Consider the following 17,618-nt stretch of genomic DNA (forward strand, 5'->3'; position numbering starts at 1 on the left):
GTTCTGGTCCTTCAACTTTCACTTATTTCCACATTTAAGCTTTCTCAATGAAAATTCAAGTCACAGTCCGATCATTTTCTTACATAAGATTATGCCATTAAATTTTATAAAGTTTTATTTTTAAATGTAAAGATGACAAGATAAGCCATGAATTGTGAGAAATGAAGTTCAAAGCTTGCAGCTTCTAGGCATGGCTAGCCAGCCCTTGGCCATGAGTGAACCTCGCATCTTCCTCAGTGAACACATGAGTCTCATTCATCATCCTGCACGCACAACCACAACCTCATCAAACATGATTTTTTTTTTTTTTTTTCCGCTCAACTAATCGAGACGATGAAGATCAACTATCTTTGTACTTACGCTGTACGAATGGTCTTGTTTATGACTGTTGATGACACAATGAATGCACCGTCCAAGTAGCGTAGCTCGCCTCGAACTCTCTCACGTATCCTCTTGTCGAGATCTTCCATGTCCAATTCAAAAGGATGATCACTAGCCTGTCGTTACAATTTTGTATAAAACCATATTATAACGTGCCATCTCTCAGACATTTCATCGGTTTAAAAAGTAAATATTTTTAAGCACTTGGAAAGTCATTCGAACTCTTTCTAGTTGTTTACCAGAACCCATCCGCTCGAATCTGCATAGGATGGAATATGAGCTGTGTATGCGATCACATCTGTGCACATAAAACGAAAGATGTTAGACCAAACAGAGCGCTTCAAATTTAGACCTACATGAACTTGTTCATCTAAGAAGCCTTGTTTCAAAACAAAAGGTTATCTCTACAAATGCATCAAGGGAAAGTTGTCTTACATTTGAAGACATGCTTTACGGTGTTGTATATTGATGAGAAGACATTGTAGGAGAGAATACCAGAAGGGCCAGCCTGCGTTTTAGGACACCCTTAAGTTAAATCTCAGTAACAATAGCAAAGGGGCTTGAATATGTTATATAATGTACCTGAGTAACAAAGATACCATTGTCATTCAGCTTGGGCTTAATCCCTTCCTCGTAGAATGATTTAGTGTACAGATGATTGCAGGGTCCTCCTTCATGTGGATCGGCTAAATCGCTGATGATTACGTCGAACTTCTCGGGTTGTCCCTCCAATCCCACCCTTTTTAAGTTTTCAGGTTAACCCTTTTGAAATATTGAATTCATTCAAGTAAAAGTTGAAATATAAACTACTCACTTTGCATCATTAAAAATGATATGAAGCTTCTCGTCCTGAAATGCATCTTGATTTTCGCTCAGATGTGCGCGGCAGAAGTTGACAACATCCTACAAATATGAACTACACTTGTGATATCTCACATTGGTTGGCGAGGAGAACGAAATACAGTTTATAAAGGTATGGAAACCTTTCTACACGTTTTAAAGCCTTGAGGGGAAGCCTGAAAGGAAAAGCCTAAAGAGAACAATATCTGCTAGCGGTGGGCTTGAGCCATTGATATCAGAGCCAGACACCATGCGATGTGTCAGCGAGGAGGTTGTTCCCCGAAAGGGGTAGGCCATTACAAATGATATCAGAGCCAGACACCATGCGATGTGTCAGCGAGGAGGTTGTTCCCCAAAAGGGGTAGGCCATTACAAATGATATCAGAGCCAGACACCATGCGATGTGCCAGCGAGGAGGTTGTTCCCCGAAGGGGGTAGGCTATTACAAATGATATCAGAGCCAGACATCATGCAATGTGCCAGCGAGGAGGTTGTTCTCCTAAGGGGGTAGACATGAGGCGATGTGCCAGTAAGGACGTTGGCCCCGAAGGAGGTGCATTTGGTGGGAGTCCCACATCAATGGGAGAAAGAAACGAGTGCTAACGAGGACGCTGGACCCTGTAGGGGATTGTGATATCTCACATAAGGGTGTAGAGAAAGCCCAAGAGGGAAAGCCCAAAAAACACAATATCTGCTAGCGGTGGGCTTGAACGGTTACAACACTTCACTGTTCTGCCACTTGAAAATATATAAACTAAACTATGTGTATCGTAGGATTTTAAGAGACATACCCTATCAATATCGCACATCACAACTTTCTCAATACTTTTATGCTTTAGTGTCTCTCTAGCAGTAGACCCTTCTCCACCTCCCAGTATAAACACTGTTTTGGGGCTGAAATCATTCACAAAACCAAAAGAATTTCAGTAACCACAATAAGAATAGTTAAAAAGAGGTAAACCAAACATGAACACAGCGTGTACTTGTGGTGCAGTAACAGAGCAGGATGAACCATGGACTCATGATAAATGAATTCATCTTTTTCAGCACTTTGCAGCTTCCCATCAAGCAGCAGAGCCTGAAAAGCTTTGAATTAAATGAATAAAGTGTTGTTGGAAAGGAAATTGAAAGTGATGTGGGATCATACAAACCTTCCCAAATCGCTTGGTGTCCAGCAGAACTATATCTTGGAACTTGCTCGTGGCGGCATGAAGTATCCTAAACACGCTAGAACTTGTTAGAATTTGTTGAATTTGTTTCATGCAGTCTACAATGAAACAACTCCGGGAATCAGGAGATGAATTAGATGAGGAAAGAAGGGGAAGACATTTTAACAAACATGTGATGGGCAGGAGAAAGAAAAAAAAGGAATGGACCTGGTGACTGCAAAGGACCATTTGAGATCATCCTCGAGCTGCTCCTCGAACCATTCAGAGACTTGGGGAACAGCAGTGGAGTTGGAGGTGGGGATAGAGAGAGCAGGGAGGGCAGAGCAGAGGGGTGAAAGCATTGTGGCAAATTGAAGTGAAAGAGGACAATGTGTAGAATGGAGGAGGAAGAAGAAGAAGAGGGGGATTATTTATAAGGGGGAGAGGGGAAACGGAGTCCATGGAGTCCATGGAGTGGATTGAAACATGTCAAGAAAAAAAACAAGAAAACAGGGCGTAGAAAAGGCGTTAGTTGACGGAACTTAAGAAGCAAATGCATGCATGCAAAACCCCGAATTACGCGTAATACTGACACAAATGGAAGCTATGTCTTGTTGTGGCGATGCATAACCAAATTCTGCATTTGGTCACACTTAATTTTCCTTTTTTTCTTTGCAGAGGAAAAGAATGAATAATGCAATAAATTGAAATTTGGGCAATACGTGATAAGTCTATTTATTCCCAACCACCAAAATCGCCTTCACCTTCAAATTTAGAAACAAATCCCTTTTACCGTCCCTTATTTGGAGATCCCAATCAACAAATGAACCAATTAGCATGAAGCATTTTTAACACACACCTCATCTATCCCATATCCCATATTTATAGATATCCCATATTTATAGATGCTTTTATAGATTCTACCAAATTTTACCTTGATAATTTTGGTAATAATTATGGATTTATAATCAAGGAATATTATCCCTTTTGGAGAAGTCTAAAGCAAAGCGTCATGAGACTTTATGCTCAAACTATAGAAGATATAGTCAAAAAGTGACTAACGTATCGAACGAAGGGTGTAATTTGTTCGAAGACTCCAAAAATAATAATAATAAAAAAAAATCAAGTCTCGATTAAGGGGAAGCATACTTAGTTCGAGGGGAGGTGTGAGATGAAAATCTCACATCAGCTAATTTAGGGAATGATCATGTGTTTATAATCAATGAATGTCATCTCTATAGAAATGAGACATTTTGGTGTTCATAATCAAGGAATACCATATCTATAGGAATGAGATCTTTTGGAGAAGCAAAGGCATGAGAGCATATGCTCAAATTAGACAATATCATACTATTATGGAGATCTTGGAGATCATGGTTCCTCCAAAGCAAAGCATGAGAGCTTATGCTCAAATTAAACAATATCATATCATTGTCGCGTGGTGGAGATCAATGATTCCCCCAAAGCAAAAGGCAAAGGCATGAGAGCTTATGCTCAAATTAGACAATATCATACCATTGTCTCGTGATTCCCAATATTGTTTCTTCCTCATAAAACATCTCATTGCACTCATTTGAAATCGAAATTAAGTTATCAATGTTATCCCTATTAAAAAAAATACCCAAAAATGGCCTAAGAAAGATTATTTCGCAATGTTTTCTTATTATACGTGTGCCAAAACGTCGGAGATTGAGAGTACACATCGACTCTCAATGCTTTACAAGTTCTCTAATGGACTAAAATACGTGACCATTCCCTTTGATGATGGAAAACAACGGATGCACAAGGAGCTTTATAAAAACGTTCAATGGCGGTTAAACTTGGGATACAAAGATCAAGACGTCGTCCTGTCCTCCAAACTCTAATCAAGTAGCACGATTTTGATGTGAACCTTTACTTTAGGAGTAATTCATCGAATTACTTAGATCTAAAGTAATAGCATCACCTTTATATCTGGTATCAAAGACTAGGAAGATGAATAATCCCTTCTGAACAAGTTCTCGGATAACAACACTAAGGGTTTTCTTATTCATGATAGTGACGATATGGATGATAGTAGCGATATTGATGATAGTGGCGATATCGACCGTGACCTTGATATAGAGCTGGAGCTTCTAACTATGATGAATGCGCCGCTAACTATGGATATGATGCCGAAAATAGACCGATTTTATATCACCCTTCAATTCGAATTAGCAAAAGCAATGTCTCCTTGCATAATATGGATTCCAAACATTCATGATTTGGATGTGAATGCGTCGAATTACTTATCCCTTGGTTTGTTAGTGAACTATCTCTGGATTGTGAAAGATGTTTCACTAGAAATATTCTGGTTATTGCTTCGATAGCTCAGAATAAATTAAATACATACATTAAAATACGGAGGCTTCTTATTCCACAATAACGAAATCACTTTTTCACTCGGGGCTTTAGAGGTTCTACCAACCTCCTTAACACTTCTGTGCAATCACGGTGGTAATTTTTGCGTAGAGGAGGTAGGATGGGCAGTTGGCCAGATCTAGTATGGATCGTACATGGACGGTAGTTGGAGTCGGCAGCTCTCTTAGGGTTCCCTCATCTGGGATCCTTGGGAATAGGATCAAATTGGCCCTTGCGAACAGCTTGATGCAATATCTCCCTTCATCAACAAGTCTGCGTGTAAGATATCCAGCATCCGATGTTCGTACAGCAGTATCCACAACTCCTTTACGCGCTCCGTAGCAAGAAATTATATATTCCGTTAAGGACAACCCCTCACGTAAATTGCTTTGAATGGGTAAATCAATCATTTGTCCTCGTGGATCGGACATTAATCCTCTCATACCTAGTAATTGGTGTACTTGAGATGCATTTCCAATCAATCATTTGTCCTTGTGGATCGAACATTAATCCTCTCATACCTACTAATTGGTGTACTTGAGATGCATTTCCTCAAGCTCCCGAAAAAGACATTATATGGACGGGATTAAAAGGGTTAGTCATCCTAAAATTATGATTCATTTCTTGTCGCAAATATTCACTTGTAGCATACCATATCTCAAAGGTGTAATTTTTCTACACAATACGTAATTTTTCTACTGCGTGTACATTTCCATAATGATGGTATTTTTCCAAAATCAAACTTTGTTGTTTAGCATCTTGGACTAGCCATCCCTTAGAAGGGATTGTTAAAAGATCATCAATTCCTAATGAAATGGATGTAGCAGTGGCCTGCTGGAACCCCAGAGTCTTTATTTGATCCAGGATGTGTGATGTATATGCCATTCCGAAGTGATCTATTAATCTGCTAATAAGTCGTTTAATGGCAGTTCCATCTATCACTTTATTGTGAAAGACCAGATCAGCCCGTTCCGCCATAAGTACCTCCATATTACGCTGAGTGGGGTTCGACAATAGGTTTGAGGTTTGAGTCAATGATTGGAAAACTTCCTTTTCTCGATCTTGATTCGCGTAGAAATTCAGGACCTATGGTCCTAGTTGAACCGGAGAGAACTAAATTCATACCGGNAATAAAAAAAAAAAAAAAAAAAAAAAAAAAAAAAAAAAAAAAAAAAAAAGCCAATTATCATGAATCCATATATAAATTTTAAGATTCAAATAAAAAAAACCAATTATCCATTCAATATAATAGTGATTGAATGGTCAACACTCATACTTTCATGAGTCCATATATAAAGTATATTCCTCCTTTCGGTAATTCAAAATGAAATTCAATTTCAGATCCAATCAATAAACACCACATTCGGAGTCGAAGGGTCATTTATCATATCAAGATTTAACAATTATTTTTCATTACTCTACTAAATTCTTGAAACGAAACCTAGACGACACGAAACAAAAAGATGAGATTCAGTTCAAAATATATGATTATGAAGCAAAAGCTAATAATATATAAAAAGGCTAAGGGATCATAAAAAACTTCTCCATATGCATTTTTATCCAAAAGAAAGTTGGGCAGTCAGGAGGCACAAACCAACAGATCAATGAGACAAACGAAATCTTGGGACAGAAAATACAAAATTGTTGATGGTTGATTCCATGAATAAATATCTAGAGAAAAAAAAAAAAAAAAAAAAAAAAAAAAAAAAAAAAAAAAAAAAAAAAAAAAAAAAAAAAAAAAAANAAGAGCCTCTCAAGCTGCTACTACTACTGGAACCTCAATATCAGTGGTCAAAACTGCTGCTGCTGCTGATGGTCTATGGACGATTTCTTCTTCCTCCTTGGGAGAATGGATTACGACAACATCAGGAAGAGGGGTGGTAGGGCCTTGCTTGCCCTTAGGATCCCAATCAAGCATGATCTTAACTTTGATACCAAGAACTCCCTGACCCAAAAAGAAATAACATCAACCCAACTGACAGATATACCACATGTAAGCACCTGTTTTTTATGATAACTACAAAGCTAACCTGTCTGAGAAGAACGTGTCTAACAGCTGAGTCAATATAATCTCTCACTGGTTGACCCGAAGATATCATATATCCATCTTTAAACTTCATAGACTTTGCACGCTGTGCCCTCAGTTTTCCACTAACAATAACCTGTTTGCATGTTAAGCATTACATGTAAACATCCCTACATGAACTTTTCACATAGTGATATCAATGGATTGAGCTGCAAGCTAACCTCGCAACCCTTAGCTCCACTTTCCATGACGAATCTCAGAACACCATAGCATGCCCTGATGGAAAAAGAACATAAATAAGCATGCCGCACATTGTCTAGTTGTAATATATGTGGATCTGAAACTGTCACTATTTACAGTCAAGTCAAAAGATGTATAATAAAATGGCATCATAGACCCAAAATCAATGTTTAAACACTGTGAATAAAAGTGGCGGGTCTTAATAACAACATCCCACATAATAATTTTTTTAAAAAAAAATTATTAATTTGCCCATTCTTCAAAAATATGAGGTTGGCATGTGTAAATTATTCCAATATATAATGAACTGTATTGATTGTACTAATTCAACGTATTGTGAATTTTCCATTCTAGATTCAGAAAACATGGAGGAAAAAGTTTGAGGAAAATATGGAGGCATAAGCATGTCTCCTCCCTAAGGTTACAGTGTGAAACAAAATGATTCCACAATGATTATCAAACGGAAGAGTACAATTTATATTGTCACCTTCCGACACAAAATTGGTACCAAAACACCAATCTGCTTTGTAGATGACATAAGAAAGCATCAAGGAAAAACCCATCTTTTATGAAACTAAAACGAAGTCACCCCATAAATGAGATTGTTAGAACCATATATCAGAACTGCGTGCAAGAAAATAAGGAATCTGTGATCTTCATTATTTCCTAATCATAAATCATATTTCCATTTCCAAGACAAATCAACAAAACAATAATAAAAATTCTTTAAGTGGTTATGGAAAGGAAAACGAAGAAGTACCTTCGCACAGCAAGGCCACCAAGTAGCTTATAACGGAGAGACTCGGCTTGGGCAATAGCACAAAGCCCTCTATTGTTAACTTTCTCGGCATAGAGCTCAACACTGTTCTCTGGAAACTTGAACCGCTTCTGCACAGCTGAGGTGAGTTCCCTAATCCTCCTACCTTTTTCTCCTAAATAACAAAAAAAAAAATCAAAGAAAATTATGAAGGTAATATCAATGAATGTTAATATGCCATTAAATCCAATGAGCGAAAAAAGCAGGTTGTTTAATCAATTGAATTTCAAAACCAAGGTAAACTAACCGAGAACGTTTTGGGTGCGGGTTGCTCGGATGATGATCTCAGTGCGCATTGGAGTGACTCTAACCTCGACACCGGAGTACCCATCCTCGGCCAACTCCCTGGTCAAAACCTCGTTTAGCTCAGCGAAAAACACTCCATCGGCCACGAACTGAAACAAAATCGAACAGAAAACACAATGAATACAAAACAGAACGGATCAATCGTTGTAGAGATGGTGAGGAAAGAAGTACAAATTAAGAAATTTCGTGAACTAACCTTTCTCTTCTTACTCATCTGGGTCGCCATTTTCAAAGAGAAATTGGAAAGACAGCAACGAAGCCGCTGAGTTAAGAGAAGGGAAGACTCTTGTGCTGCCCGCGTTCCGATGGAAGAAATGGCGCGGCCGCAAACTGAACTTTATATAGCTGCATGCAAGTGTATTGGATCTAGGTCTTCCAAAATGAACGGACGTGATTTGTTCTTAGATTTCAGCACAAATAAACGCACCCTCGGTCTTATACATACGGCCCAAGGAGCCCAACTATCGGGTCCAACAGTCGTCGGTCCAATAATGAGAAGGCCCACCTGTAAATATGAACATCCACAGTGAGCCCAAATTTACGCAACCGCATATCTGTATTCCAATATTGCCCCTTCATAACAAAATATTATTAACGTTGTCCGTGAATAGAATTTTAAGGAAGTCTAATAAAATATATTTGGAATAATTAATTCATAAACATTATGCGTATAACTAATATTACATTATAACATATTCAACTTTATCCATTTTAAATACAATTTTCTTATATGTCAACCACATAAATGTGTGACACTCGAGTAAAGGAGATGTACAAATATTAATCGATATTATATATAAATGAAAATGAGATTGAGGCTATAATAATTAATGTATGGTTAAAATAATCGAAAGTTATTGGTCATATTAACACGGTAAACTTTTATTTGATGGCTAAATAATATAAGATTTAAAACTTGAGTTACCATAAATTTTCTTAGAAACATGTGATTGATAACCAAACATGTAAAAAGAATTTCAGTTAATTTAGAATGTCGACCATCCAGTGCCAAATTCGAACTCCAAATCTCAATCACAAAAATACAATAATAACCCTAGTAATGTGTCTGACTCTGATACCATTTGTAATGACTCAAACACACCAGTAGCAATTATTGTCCGTTTTGGCCCGTATCAACCCCATGGTTTTAAAACGCATTTACTAGAGAGAGGTTTTCACACCTTTCTTTTCGTTCTCCAACCAATGTGAAATATCAATGGTGTGAAAACCTCTCCCTAATAGATGTATTTTAAAGTCATGGTTGATGGCGATACATAACGAGCTTAAAGCAAACAATATCGACTAGAGGTGAGCTTGAGCGGTTATACTTCCAGACATAAATTCTGTCCGTTTTTTTGTTATTATTATTTTCAAACAAGCCCTTCGTATTGATTCTATGTATGAAGAAGAAGATCAGTACATATATAGGGAGAAACTATTGTGATTTAGAGGACGTCAAGAAGGGAAAAAGGAAAATGAAGGTTCTATAATAACCTTCCTATTCACAAAATTGATTTGGTGTAGCTTTTTATGGCACCAAACCAATTGGCTCTCCGTTAGTCTGCACATACTCACCACTCTTGATACCAATTTCAGTTCAACCTCCGCTATCAACAATTCATTCTTCAATCTCCCTTCTTCTACTTCACTAACCCTTTTCAACTTCTTTACTATACAATGCCCACCTCTCACTATCTCCTTTAGCCTTCTCTCCTTCTGCATTTACATCCAAATTTGATATCAACTTCACCATCTGCAAAGTGATCACTTTGAATGACAAAACTAAACAAAACAAAAGAAAAATGCACCTTTCGCAGCTCAGTTCTTATTTCCATCATCATAGCTTGTGCATTAACTTCTACTTCAGCACACTTGATCTTCGTACTCCTGACATCCTTATCAGCACGTAAAAAATCCCGAAAAACCCACATCGATTCTTCGATCATTGATACTAGAGCTGCAGTTGAGATGGTACTTTCACCTTCTTTGCCTCTCAACTTTTTGTCATTTACACAATCCTCTGCAAGCACGGGAGAAAGGTAAGCGTTTTTCAACAACGATAAGTGTTTTTAAGTACTTAGAAAGCTAAGTCAAATAGAACCTCTAATGGCTGGAACTTGAAGGAGACTACGAACAAGAAGTCTGTTTTTCACGTAGTTATTGATTCGAGGGCCGCAAAACAGCTCGTCTTCGACGAATCTTTGAATGAGGATGCAGAAGAATTGAAATTCATTAACGACACGAGTGTACCGAGAGGTTCCTCGAGTGTCGTTTTGTTGGAGCTCAATGGCCTTCCTATGCTGCCAATGCAGAACTTCCCAAGAGAGGCAAAGATGTCCAACATACACCATTTCCATGTCCCTCTTTAAGTCTCTCATCAAATTTGGATAGCCCTTAACAGCTCTCTCTGCCCTTAACTTGTGGGACACAACAGATTTAAGGCCAGATTTCTTTTCATCCATTGAACTAAATGGATCTTTCAACTTAATAAAATCTGCACCAAATCACATAGTTACTGAAATGAATCCTACAATTTGTCACCAGTTCATAATATAAAAGGTATTAATCCTAATATAGCTTACCAATTGCATAATTTGTCTGGGTATTGGAGACGTCAAGCTTTCGCATTTTTTGAGCATAAGTTTTGTAGACCTTTTGGATCTCTTTGAATGTTCTGTGTTCAAAATTTCCACCATTTTTGAGAGGTTTAAGAACTTCGACTGATGTAGGACTCATATATTCTGGGCCTGCCTCTTCTTCTTCTTGTACGGTTGGAAGTCCTCCTGTTCTTGAGTTTCTTAGCTCTATTTTGAGTTGGGCTATCAAATCTTGGTGTTCTTGCGAGAATTCATCGTCTTCTTCTTCTTCTTCTTCTTCTTCTTCTTCCTCCTCCTCCTCCTCAAATTCCATCCCCTTCTCGTCCCTTTCTGTTTCCAGTGATTCCCTCAAACAATCTTTACTCTCCTCCTCGCTCCAATCATTTACAGGACAAACTTGGGCATTATTTGAAACATGTAAACGGGGTTCTAATTCTAATTCTATTTCTATGAACTCTTCATCAAAACTGGGAGATTCCGAGTCTGAATCTGAAAAAGGAAAGGAACAATCTCCCAACGGAGTTGAAACTTCGGGCAATTCATCAAAAATTGGGCCATCTTCATTAGATTTCAAATCCTCGTGTTCATCTTCCTTTTCCAAGGCCTCATCGGTGCTAAATAATTCTAGTTTCACATCATCAAAACCTTCTTCTGTTTCGGAACTGAATTCACATAAATACTTTCCGCTATAACATTCAAAATCATCATCAGGAGTTTGATTACCTGAAGAAGAAGGCGAAGCATCACAGTACAATTCTTCGACAAAACAGTTGGTAGTTTCCGATTCTTCCACGAATCCATGGATTTGTGCCGTGTGTTCCACCTGAAATTTGCTCGAATTAGAAGCTACAACAGAAACGATCTCAGCTTCTTCCCCTAAGAGTTCTTGATCATCCTGTGCTTCGATTGACGCGACTGTTTCCCGTTCGTCGCCATCAAGTGCAAGAACAGACTCAACAGTTCCATAATCGACCTGAATCCTGAGAGGAATTTTGCGTGTTTAGAACTCGATTCAGAGTTGAAAAAGAAGCAATAAAATGAACGAAACATACCTGAAAAAGAGTCCGATTATTGCTACAAACACAGAGACGACAAAACTGGAGAGGGAATATCTGAAAGAACCCGCGAGAGGAAGCATATTATGGAACAAAAACGCATTAACCAACGCCTTATTAAGGGAATAAAAGCGAGTCTTGGAGGCATAAGTTAAGGCGAATCAACCCGTCTCGCCTATTGCAGAATCGCAAGCAAAGTGAAGAGAAATGCCGAAAGAAGGATATCAGTTTCATTGGGAGAAGTGGACACTCCACTTGTAGACAGCGAAATTTGAGGACTATTTTTTTCCTTCACAATTTCCGTTACATGTTCTTTTTATTTATTTATTTATTTTTAAGTATAGAAATATTTATTTGAAAATAAAATAAAAATCAAATAAAATAAAGGGGTTAGTTTGATTACGACCCATATTGACCCCTTCTCTGACCCAGTCGTTACATTAGAATTCTCGCAAATCTAATCATCCACGCTCGGTCGAAAGCGACTCCTTCATCGTTCAGTTCAGACCTAATTTTTTAGTATTTTTCTTTGATCGAAGTTTCGTTGTTTATCGTCATTTTCGAATGTCGTCTCAAGTTTTAAATTTTTTTTAGGCACGTAGAGATTAATCAACTGCGAAAATAACTATGGGTAGAGTAGATATTTATATACATATATTAGAATTTAGTTGTTGACCTAGAAAATAAAATAGAAATTAATAAAATAAAGAAAAAATTGAAGGCGAGATTGCGGAAGAAGATTGAGGGTAACAACGGGAATGTAAAATTGAATTCATGACGTGATATCCAAAGCAAACTTTTTTTTCTCTTTTTTTCCCTTGTCGTTTGGGATACTTTTAAATATAATTTTCAATTTTGCAATAATTATTATAATATTTCATAAATATTTTTAAAACTATCGTTAAAATAGAATTAATTGTTATTAATTATGAATTGTGAATATGCTTACACACTTGGTCTTCTACCTAAGTCCAAACGGCGTTGAAATTTGGAGTGCCTGTTCACGGCTCCATAAAGGCATTTATTTTCTAAGCTGACTCCGTTTTCCATCATAGTTTTAACGCTTCTTTATTTGAAATCCAATTATACAATGATTTTGTATACTGCATAGGCATGATTTACATGCTCGTATATGATATATTATTTCTTATGCTACGTGTAATTTGACATTTTTATTTCATAAGCTATACATATATTAATTTAATGTGTCTATCGGCCATTCTTGACTTTGACTTTATTCTTCTGTTAGTACTGACTATAGTTGGTTCCGACCAAACACCATGGACATTGCTGCAGCTGCAGCTTCAGTAGGTCGTCTGCGTCGTGTTTCTTGCCACGAAGTTTTGGGTGTTTCTTGCCACAAGTTTTGGGTGCTTCTGGCTGGAAAAATATGGTCCAAAGGGGCAATAAGGGTTCAACGTTTGGATGGTTGGGACATGGAGACTTGTGCATATTTACAATAAAAATCTGGTAGAGATATGCTTGGTAGATATTTGATAGATATTTGGGAGAGGTATTATATTGTACTCATTAGTTAGTGCTTTCAAAATGTATTTTTCTTAATTGTGTCTAAGTCATCAATAAAACCTTTAGCCAATATTTCTCCTTGAATTTTTTTTCTCTCTCTTGTTCTTTGTGTTCAGATTGAGTGTGTGCTTTGTTGAGTGATACTAATATGGATTGTCTCCTCCTTGGTTGTGCAGGTGTCTTTATTTATCGTTCTGTTAAACATTGTTAGTGAATAAACACGCCATACACTAATGGAAATTTTGAGATCAGTGCTAGCTTTAAAATCTTAGGGACTCAAAGGCCATGTATTACGTATTCTTAGTGTAGTATTACAAAAGCCGACAATTCTCTTTTGAAATATGATTTGTAAACATTTACAGTAACAGAAATCACCCTTGTCTTTGTCAAGCAACAGAACTGTTTAGTCTTTATCTGCTGCATCCACAGAAGCCCCCAACGCCCATGGGGACAGGGATTTAAGAATGCAGTGTCAATCATGGAGACCGGGGGGCTATAATAAGTGAACAGCTACGACGACTAACAAGATGACCGAACATGCAAGTGCCTGCACCAATTACCATTTTTTGATTCTTCTTCTTCACAAACTCGATCAATCATATTCAAACCACACCAGACTCATAAAACAAGGCCAAATGCATAGAAATTGAAAGAAACTTCGGTATTCCATGACAATTGTGCTTGTGTTTTTCTCTTTTCATTTTCTTTATATGGGGTGGGACTCAGAGAGATAAAAGGAGTCACTTACAGCAATGGAGGACGCAGCTAATCCAGCTCGTTCCCTTGGATCTCGACGAGAATTCCAGAAGTACAGAATCGTAGCATAGTACCACATTACTGGGAACAAAAACCCAAGGAGGAAGCTGAAGGGAAGACAAAGAACAAAGGTAAGAAGATTAAGAAACTCGAAACTGGATGCAACCATGAATAATATCCTTTCCCTGAAATGTTTGTACACGACAAAGTTTCGCAGTACTCACGAAAACCATCCTATGCCACAGCCAAAACACGGAAGAGGCTTGTCGTACAGCCCTACTTGAGAATCCTCTACATCTCTGAGAAGTGTGTACTTGCTCCTTATATGGTCTGAAGCATCTTTTCCTTGCCCTAGGTATACACAAGAATATAAAAGGCTTTCATTATTAACCATTTTGAGCAAAAATGAAAATAAAAGCAAAAGACTCTACCAATCAACATCTCCATTAGAAAACAACATGAAAATCCTCGGAGTTTTCTGTAATTAATAGATGAGCACAAAGAAAATGAACTATCAAACTGATAAACCCTACCATCTAGATCATAGACTGTCAAAGAAGTGATAAAAGCGAAAATTAATGATGCTATTAAGTATCAGCTCAACCTTCCCTCATGATGGAACTGGAAAAAATGAAAGCCCTATCAATTCCAGAAATTCCATCGTCAATGAAGAGCAGTCAGCGATGATGGCAATGCGCCCATTATGATATAAAGGCGTTATGAAAAATGGTTCAACACTTTTTTTTCTTTTTGATGAAAAATAATTTAATTCCTAAGTCGCTAATATAAGGTAATATATATAATATATATCATAAAAAATCCCAGTCTGAAAGTTTTTTTTATTCCTGATTTACCTTTGAAGATTGAACAAATTCGGGCAGTTGGCCTCAAAAGATCAAGATGTCTATCAGAAACCGATTTCACCAGTTGCACAGTCGGGTCAATTTTTGCATCTGTAACATCAAGAAAACATGTTCACATCTCAAGTAGTTTTTCCATCTAATTCGTAACATTAATACGCTTAAGATTCTGAAAGTGACCACATTCTTCAACTAAACGTATAACTAAGGAGTGAGAGTATAACAATGTGCAAAGGCATATATGAATGTCCAAGACACCTAACAGAATCTTCAAGATCAAAGAAATGACTAAGTAAGAATCATGTTACAATCCCACAAATAGATCATCTAATGCATCCAATATACATAATCATGCCTGTTTAAAAAGGAAAAAAATAAACAGTAGATGCTATCATGAGTAATCCAAGTTATAAGAAGAATTAGGGTACTTGGATCCATGTTGAAGCTGGTGTTTATGGAAGGATGAACTCTTCAAGTTCGCAGAATCCACTTTCTAAACCTGTGTCAAAAGATTAAAATCTACTCAGAAGTCAGAAGAATATGATCAAATGACATCCGACAACAGCTTCCATGCTCTTATGCAGCAATCTGAAGAACAGCAACTGGAATGAAAATTTCCCTAAGTTTGGTATTTGAAATCCAAATAGCTCTACCAATCCAATTTTCTTGCACCAAATTCATCGGACTTACATGTTATTAAAACACTAATTCGATTGAACACAACGATCCTATGGAGCTTTTCAATCTTCCACAAGCCGCCAATGGATTGGTAATAAATAACCTAGTTTGACTAAAATTGCACTTCGTGAATCCTAGTCATATTCCCACGCCAAAATCAAGAATGAAAGTAAAGCAGAAAATTCTCACACAAACGAAGGATTGCAATAGGTAACTTCTTCAGCAACCAAAAATCTGAAACTCCTAACTCAAATCCTCACCAAAACGAAGCTGGATCGAAGATATCATCGCGGTCTCGTCATCGTCCACAAACAAAGGGACAGTTCCCAAATATCCATCAATTACCGAGCAAAACAACAGAGAAATTGAAGAACAAGATTCTAAACACTCGAATTAAAGCACTCACAACAGAGAAATTGAGCAGAAACAGAAGAAAAAAAAAACATGAGGAAAAATTAAACAGTAAACAAAAATCAGACAAGAAAATTACCCGAAAAGATGAAGAGGTGGGCAGATGGAATCCACTGAAACTGCAATTTCTCCGGCTTTCCAATGATCAGAGATGGAATTGGCGGATGAGTGAAAAAACGAACACGCTTTTCCTCAACTGACCAGAAATTTAAACGTCAAGCAACGATCAACTTCATCTCTCATCAGCTAAACGCTGATAAAATTGACTCCCTTGTTTATGCGACTTGAAAAGTAACTAATAGCTTCAAAATTAAATGGTTAAAATATCTCCATAAATATTCAATTTTGTTTATTTTTATGAAAATTAGCTTATATATAATTTATAAATATTTAATATTTATTGCAACGTCATAAATGTTTCGCAATCACAATACGGTTCCTTCCCTTTATGCCCTCATAATTGTCAACTTTTTTTGTTAGGAAATAAATAATTATTAACATTTTTATATCAACATATTCGCTACTTTTTGAAATTTTACTTAAAAAAGTGGTTCAAATTCTACAATTATAATTTTAGAGCCCCAAATGAAATATATATATACACACATATAATAATAATATTCACAAATTATATATTTTAGGTAACACCCATGTCAAATATTCGAACCATAATTTGAAATTTGATCTGCAATGTGATCGCATTCTCTAAAAAGTAGTTCAATATAAAAATATTTAAAACTAAACATTTTTAAATTTTGAATTTGTATTTATATGATTGAGCCATCGAAAAATGTATTTTTAAAATATTTGTTTAAAAATTAAAATATTTTAATTTATTGTAAAAGGAGAAATAAAAAAATGGTGCATAAATTAAAAACATTCTATATACTAATATCAAATCATTTGAACCAATATTATTCAAATAATGTATTAACCAATAAACTATACTTCTTATAGCCTTTATTCCATTTGGAATATTATATATGGATTATTGTTCAAATTTATGGTTTTAAAAATGCAACTGGCACTTCTACGGCCATCACATGTAAACAATAAACTATGTATTTGTATAATAATGATCCACTTTACTTGAAAGGTTATTGATTTACACATAAAAACTTAAATTTACCGATTTAAATATACTTAATAAATATGTGAATATCGATAATATAATTTCTCACGCAATTGACTTCTTAAAATAATAATAAGTAAATCTATATATTTTATTGTAATTATAATAAAACTATAAAGTTCCATGAAAAGTCAATACTATCTAAAATGGCAACTCTAAATAATAGGTTTATATATTTAAATAAAATGCTGGCAGCCGTCCGTTGGCTGCTAGATTTTTCAGAAATTTGTATTTATTTATTTATTTTTATTTTTACAGAAATATTGGTCGGGCGGCTATATGGCCTTGTTTTGTTGAATTTTCTTTTTACAAATGTTATAAAATAAAATAATAAAATACCAATGAATTAAATTGGAATAGTGACGTATTTCGATATATATTGTCGGCAGTTTTTTTTTGCTAACCTGTCATCTATTTATTAGTTTATTATTATGCAAAAAAAAAAAAAAAAAAAATGTTATTTTC

General features: G+C 36.3%; 4 protein-coding genes across 7 annotated transcripts; all 4 read right to left on the reverse strand.

Annotated features, from left to right (window-relative positions):
- Positions 1-4: 4 nt before the first annotated feature.
- LOC111493662 (thermospermine synthase ACAULIS5-like) lies at positions 5-2,810 on the reverse strand. The gene is made up of 10 exons (XM_023143455.1): positions 2,598-2,810; positions 2,373-2,439; positions 2,205-2,299; positions 2,013-2,115; positions 1,196-1,284; positions 964-1,120; positions 817-889; positions 621-679; positions 361-497; positions 5-263 (listed from the first exon to the last, which is right to left on the reverse strand). Exons 1-10 carry the CDS (start codon positions 2,729-2,731, stop codon positions 185-187), a joined length of 993 nt encoding a protein of 330 aa, XP_022999223.1. The 5' UTR covers positions 2,732-2,810; the 3' UTR covers positions 5-184.
- Positions 2,811-6,277: 3,467 nt separating this feature from the next.
- Positions 6,278-8,464, reverse strand: LOC111493776 (40S ribosomal protein S3-2-like). Of its 2 annotated transcripts, none has more exons than XM_023143623.1 (7): positions 8,334-8,464; positions 8,079-8,226; positions 7,775-7,946; positions 6,996-7,050; positions 6,779-6,910; positions 6,495-6,693; positions 6,278-6,432 (listed from the first exon to the last, which is right to left on the reverse strand). In XM_023143623.1, the coding sequence occupies exons 1-6, from the start codon at positions 8,361-8,363 to the stop codon at positions 6,502-6,504; spliced, it is 729 nt and encodes a 242-aa protein (XP_022999391.1). In that variant the 5' UTR covers positions 8,364-8,464; the 3' UTR covers positions 6,278-6,432; positions 6,495-6,501. The 2 variants fall into 2 exon arrangements, with proteins under 2 accessions (XP_022999391.1, XP_022999390.1); XM_023143622.1 differs by having other exon boundaries at positions 6,278-6,436.
- Positions 8,465-9,522: 1,058 nt separating this feature from the next.
- On the reverse strand, positions 9,523-12,054 carry LOC111493771. The gene is made up of 5 exons (XM_023143614.1): positions 11,787-12,054; positions 10,720-11,714; positions 10,239-10,631; positions 9,946-10,157; positions 9,523-9,853 (listed from the first exon to the last, which is right to left on the reverse strand). The coding sequence occupies exons 1-5, from the start codon at positions 11,870-11,872 to the stop codon at positions 9,593-9,595; spliced, it is 1,947 nt and encodes a 648-aa protein (XP_022999382.1). The 5' UTR covers positions 11,873-12,054; the 3' UTR covers positions 9,523-9,592.
- Positions 12,055-13,571: 1,517 nt separating this feature from the next.
- LOC111493795 lies at positions 13,572-16,325 on the reverse strand. 3 transcript variants are annotated; one of them, XM_023143646.1, is made up of 6 exons: positions 16,101-16,325; positions 15,361-15,431; positions 14,927-15,025; positions 14,297-14,423; positions 14,065-14,179; positions 13,572-13,863 (listed from the first exon to the last, which is right to left on the reverse strand). In XM_023143646.1, exons 2-6 carry the CDS (start codon positions 15,368-15,370, stop codon positions 13,810-13,812), a joined length of 405 nt encoding a protein of 134 aa, XP_022999414.1. In that variant the 5' UTR covers positions 15,371-15,431; positions 16,101-16,325; the 3' UTR covers positions 13,572-13,809. The 3 variants fall into 3 exon arrangements, with proteins under 3 accessions (XP_022999414.1, XP_022999415.1, XP_022999417.1); XM_023143647.1 differs by lacking the exon at positions 16,101-16,325 and adding an exon at positions 15,800-16,088; XM_023143649.1 differs by lacking the exon at positions 16,101-16,325 and having other exon boundaries at positions 15,361-15,451.
- Positions 16,326-17,618: the final 1,293 nt, after the last annotated feature.

Source organism: Cucurbita maxima, unplaced genomic scaffold (assembly GCF_002738345.1).
Source record: "Cucurbita maxima cultivar Rimu unplaced genomic scaffold, Cmax_1.0 Cma_Scf00019, whole genome shotgun sequence".
Classification (NCBI taxonomy): Eukaryota; Viridiplantae; Streptophyta; class Magnoliopsida; order Cucurbitales; family Cucurbitaceae; genus Cucurbita; species Cucurbita maxima.

What these genes read in the sequence shown, in the direction of transcription:
- LOC111493662 (XM_023143455.1), bottom strand. Translation starts at nt 2,731, where the DNA reads ATGCTTTCACCCCTCTGCTCTGCCCTCCCTGCTCTCTCTATCCCCACC. An exon ending in GCTCTGTTACTGCACCACAA is followed by an intron (nt 2,116 to 2,204) that starts GTACACGCTGTG and finishes GAATGATTTCAG; the next exon opens with CCCCAAAACAGTGTTTATAC. An exon ending in ATTCGAGCGGATGGGTTCTG is followed by an intron (nt 498 to 620) that starts GTAAACAACTAG and finishes TTGTAACGACAG; the next exon opens with GCTAGTGATCATCCTTTTGA.
- LOC111493776 (XM_023143623.1), bottom strand. Translation starts at nt 8,363, where the DNA reads ATGGCGACCCAGATGAGTAAGAAGAGAAAG. An exon ending in GGTGGCCTTGCTGTGCGAAG is followed by an intron (nt 7,051 to 7,774) that starts GTACTTCTTCGT and finishes TTTTTCCATCAG; the next exon opens with GGCATGCTATGGTGTTCTGA. An exon ending in GTGGAGCTAAGGGTTGCGAG is followed by an intron (nt 6,911 to 6,995) that starts GTTAGCTTGCAG and finishes ACATGCAAACAG; the next exon opens with GTTATTGTTAGTGGAAAACT.
- LOC111493771 (XM_023143614.1), bottom strand. Translation starts at nt 11,872, where the DNA reads ATGCTTCCTCTCGCGGGTTCTTTCAGATATTCCCTCTCCAGTTTTGTC. An exon ending in TCAAGTTCCAGCCATTAGAG is followed by an intron (nt 10,158 to 10,238) that starts GTTCTATTTGAC and finishes CCGTGCTTGCAG; the next exon opens with AGGATTGTGTAAATGACAAA. An exon ending in TAAGAACTGAGCTGCGAAAG is followed by an intron (nt 9,854 to 9,945) that starts GTGCATTTTTCT and finishes ATGTAAATGCAG; the next exon opens with AAGGAGAGAAGGCTAAAGGA.
- LOC111493795 (XM_023143646.1), bottom strand. An exon ending in AATTTGTTCAATCTTCAAAG is followed by an intron (nt 14,424 to 14,926) that starts GTAAATCAGGAA and finishes GTGTATACCTAG; the next exon opens with GGCAAGGAAAAGATGCTTCA. An exon ending in TGTGGCATAGGATGGTTTTC is followed by an intron (nt 14,180 to 14,296) that starts GTGAGTACTGCG and finishes TCTTCCCTTCAG; the next exon opens with CTTCCTCCTTGGGTTTTTGT.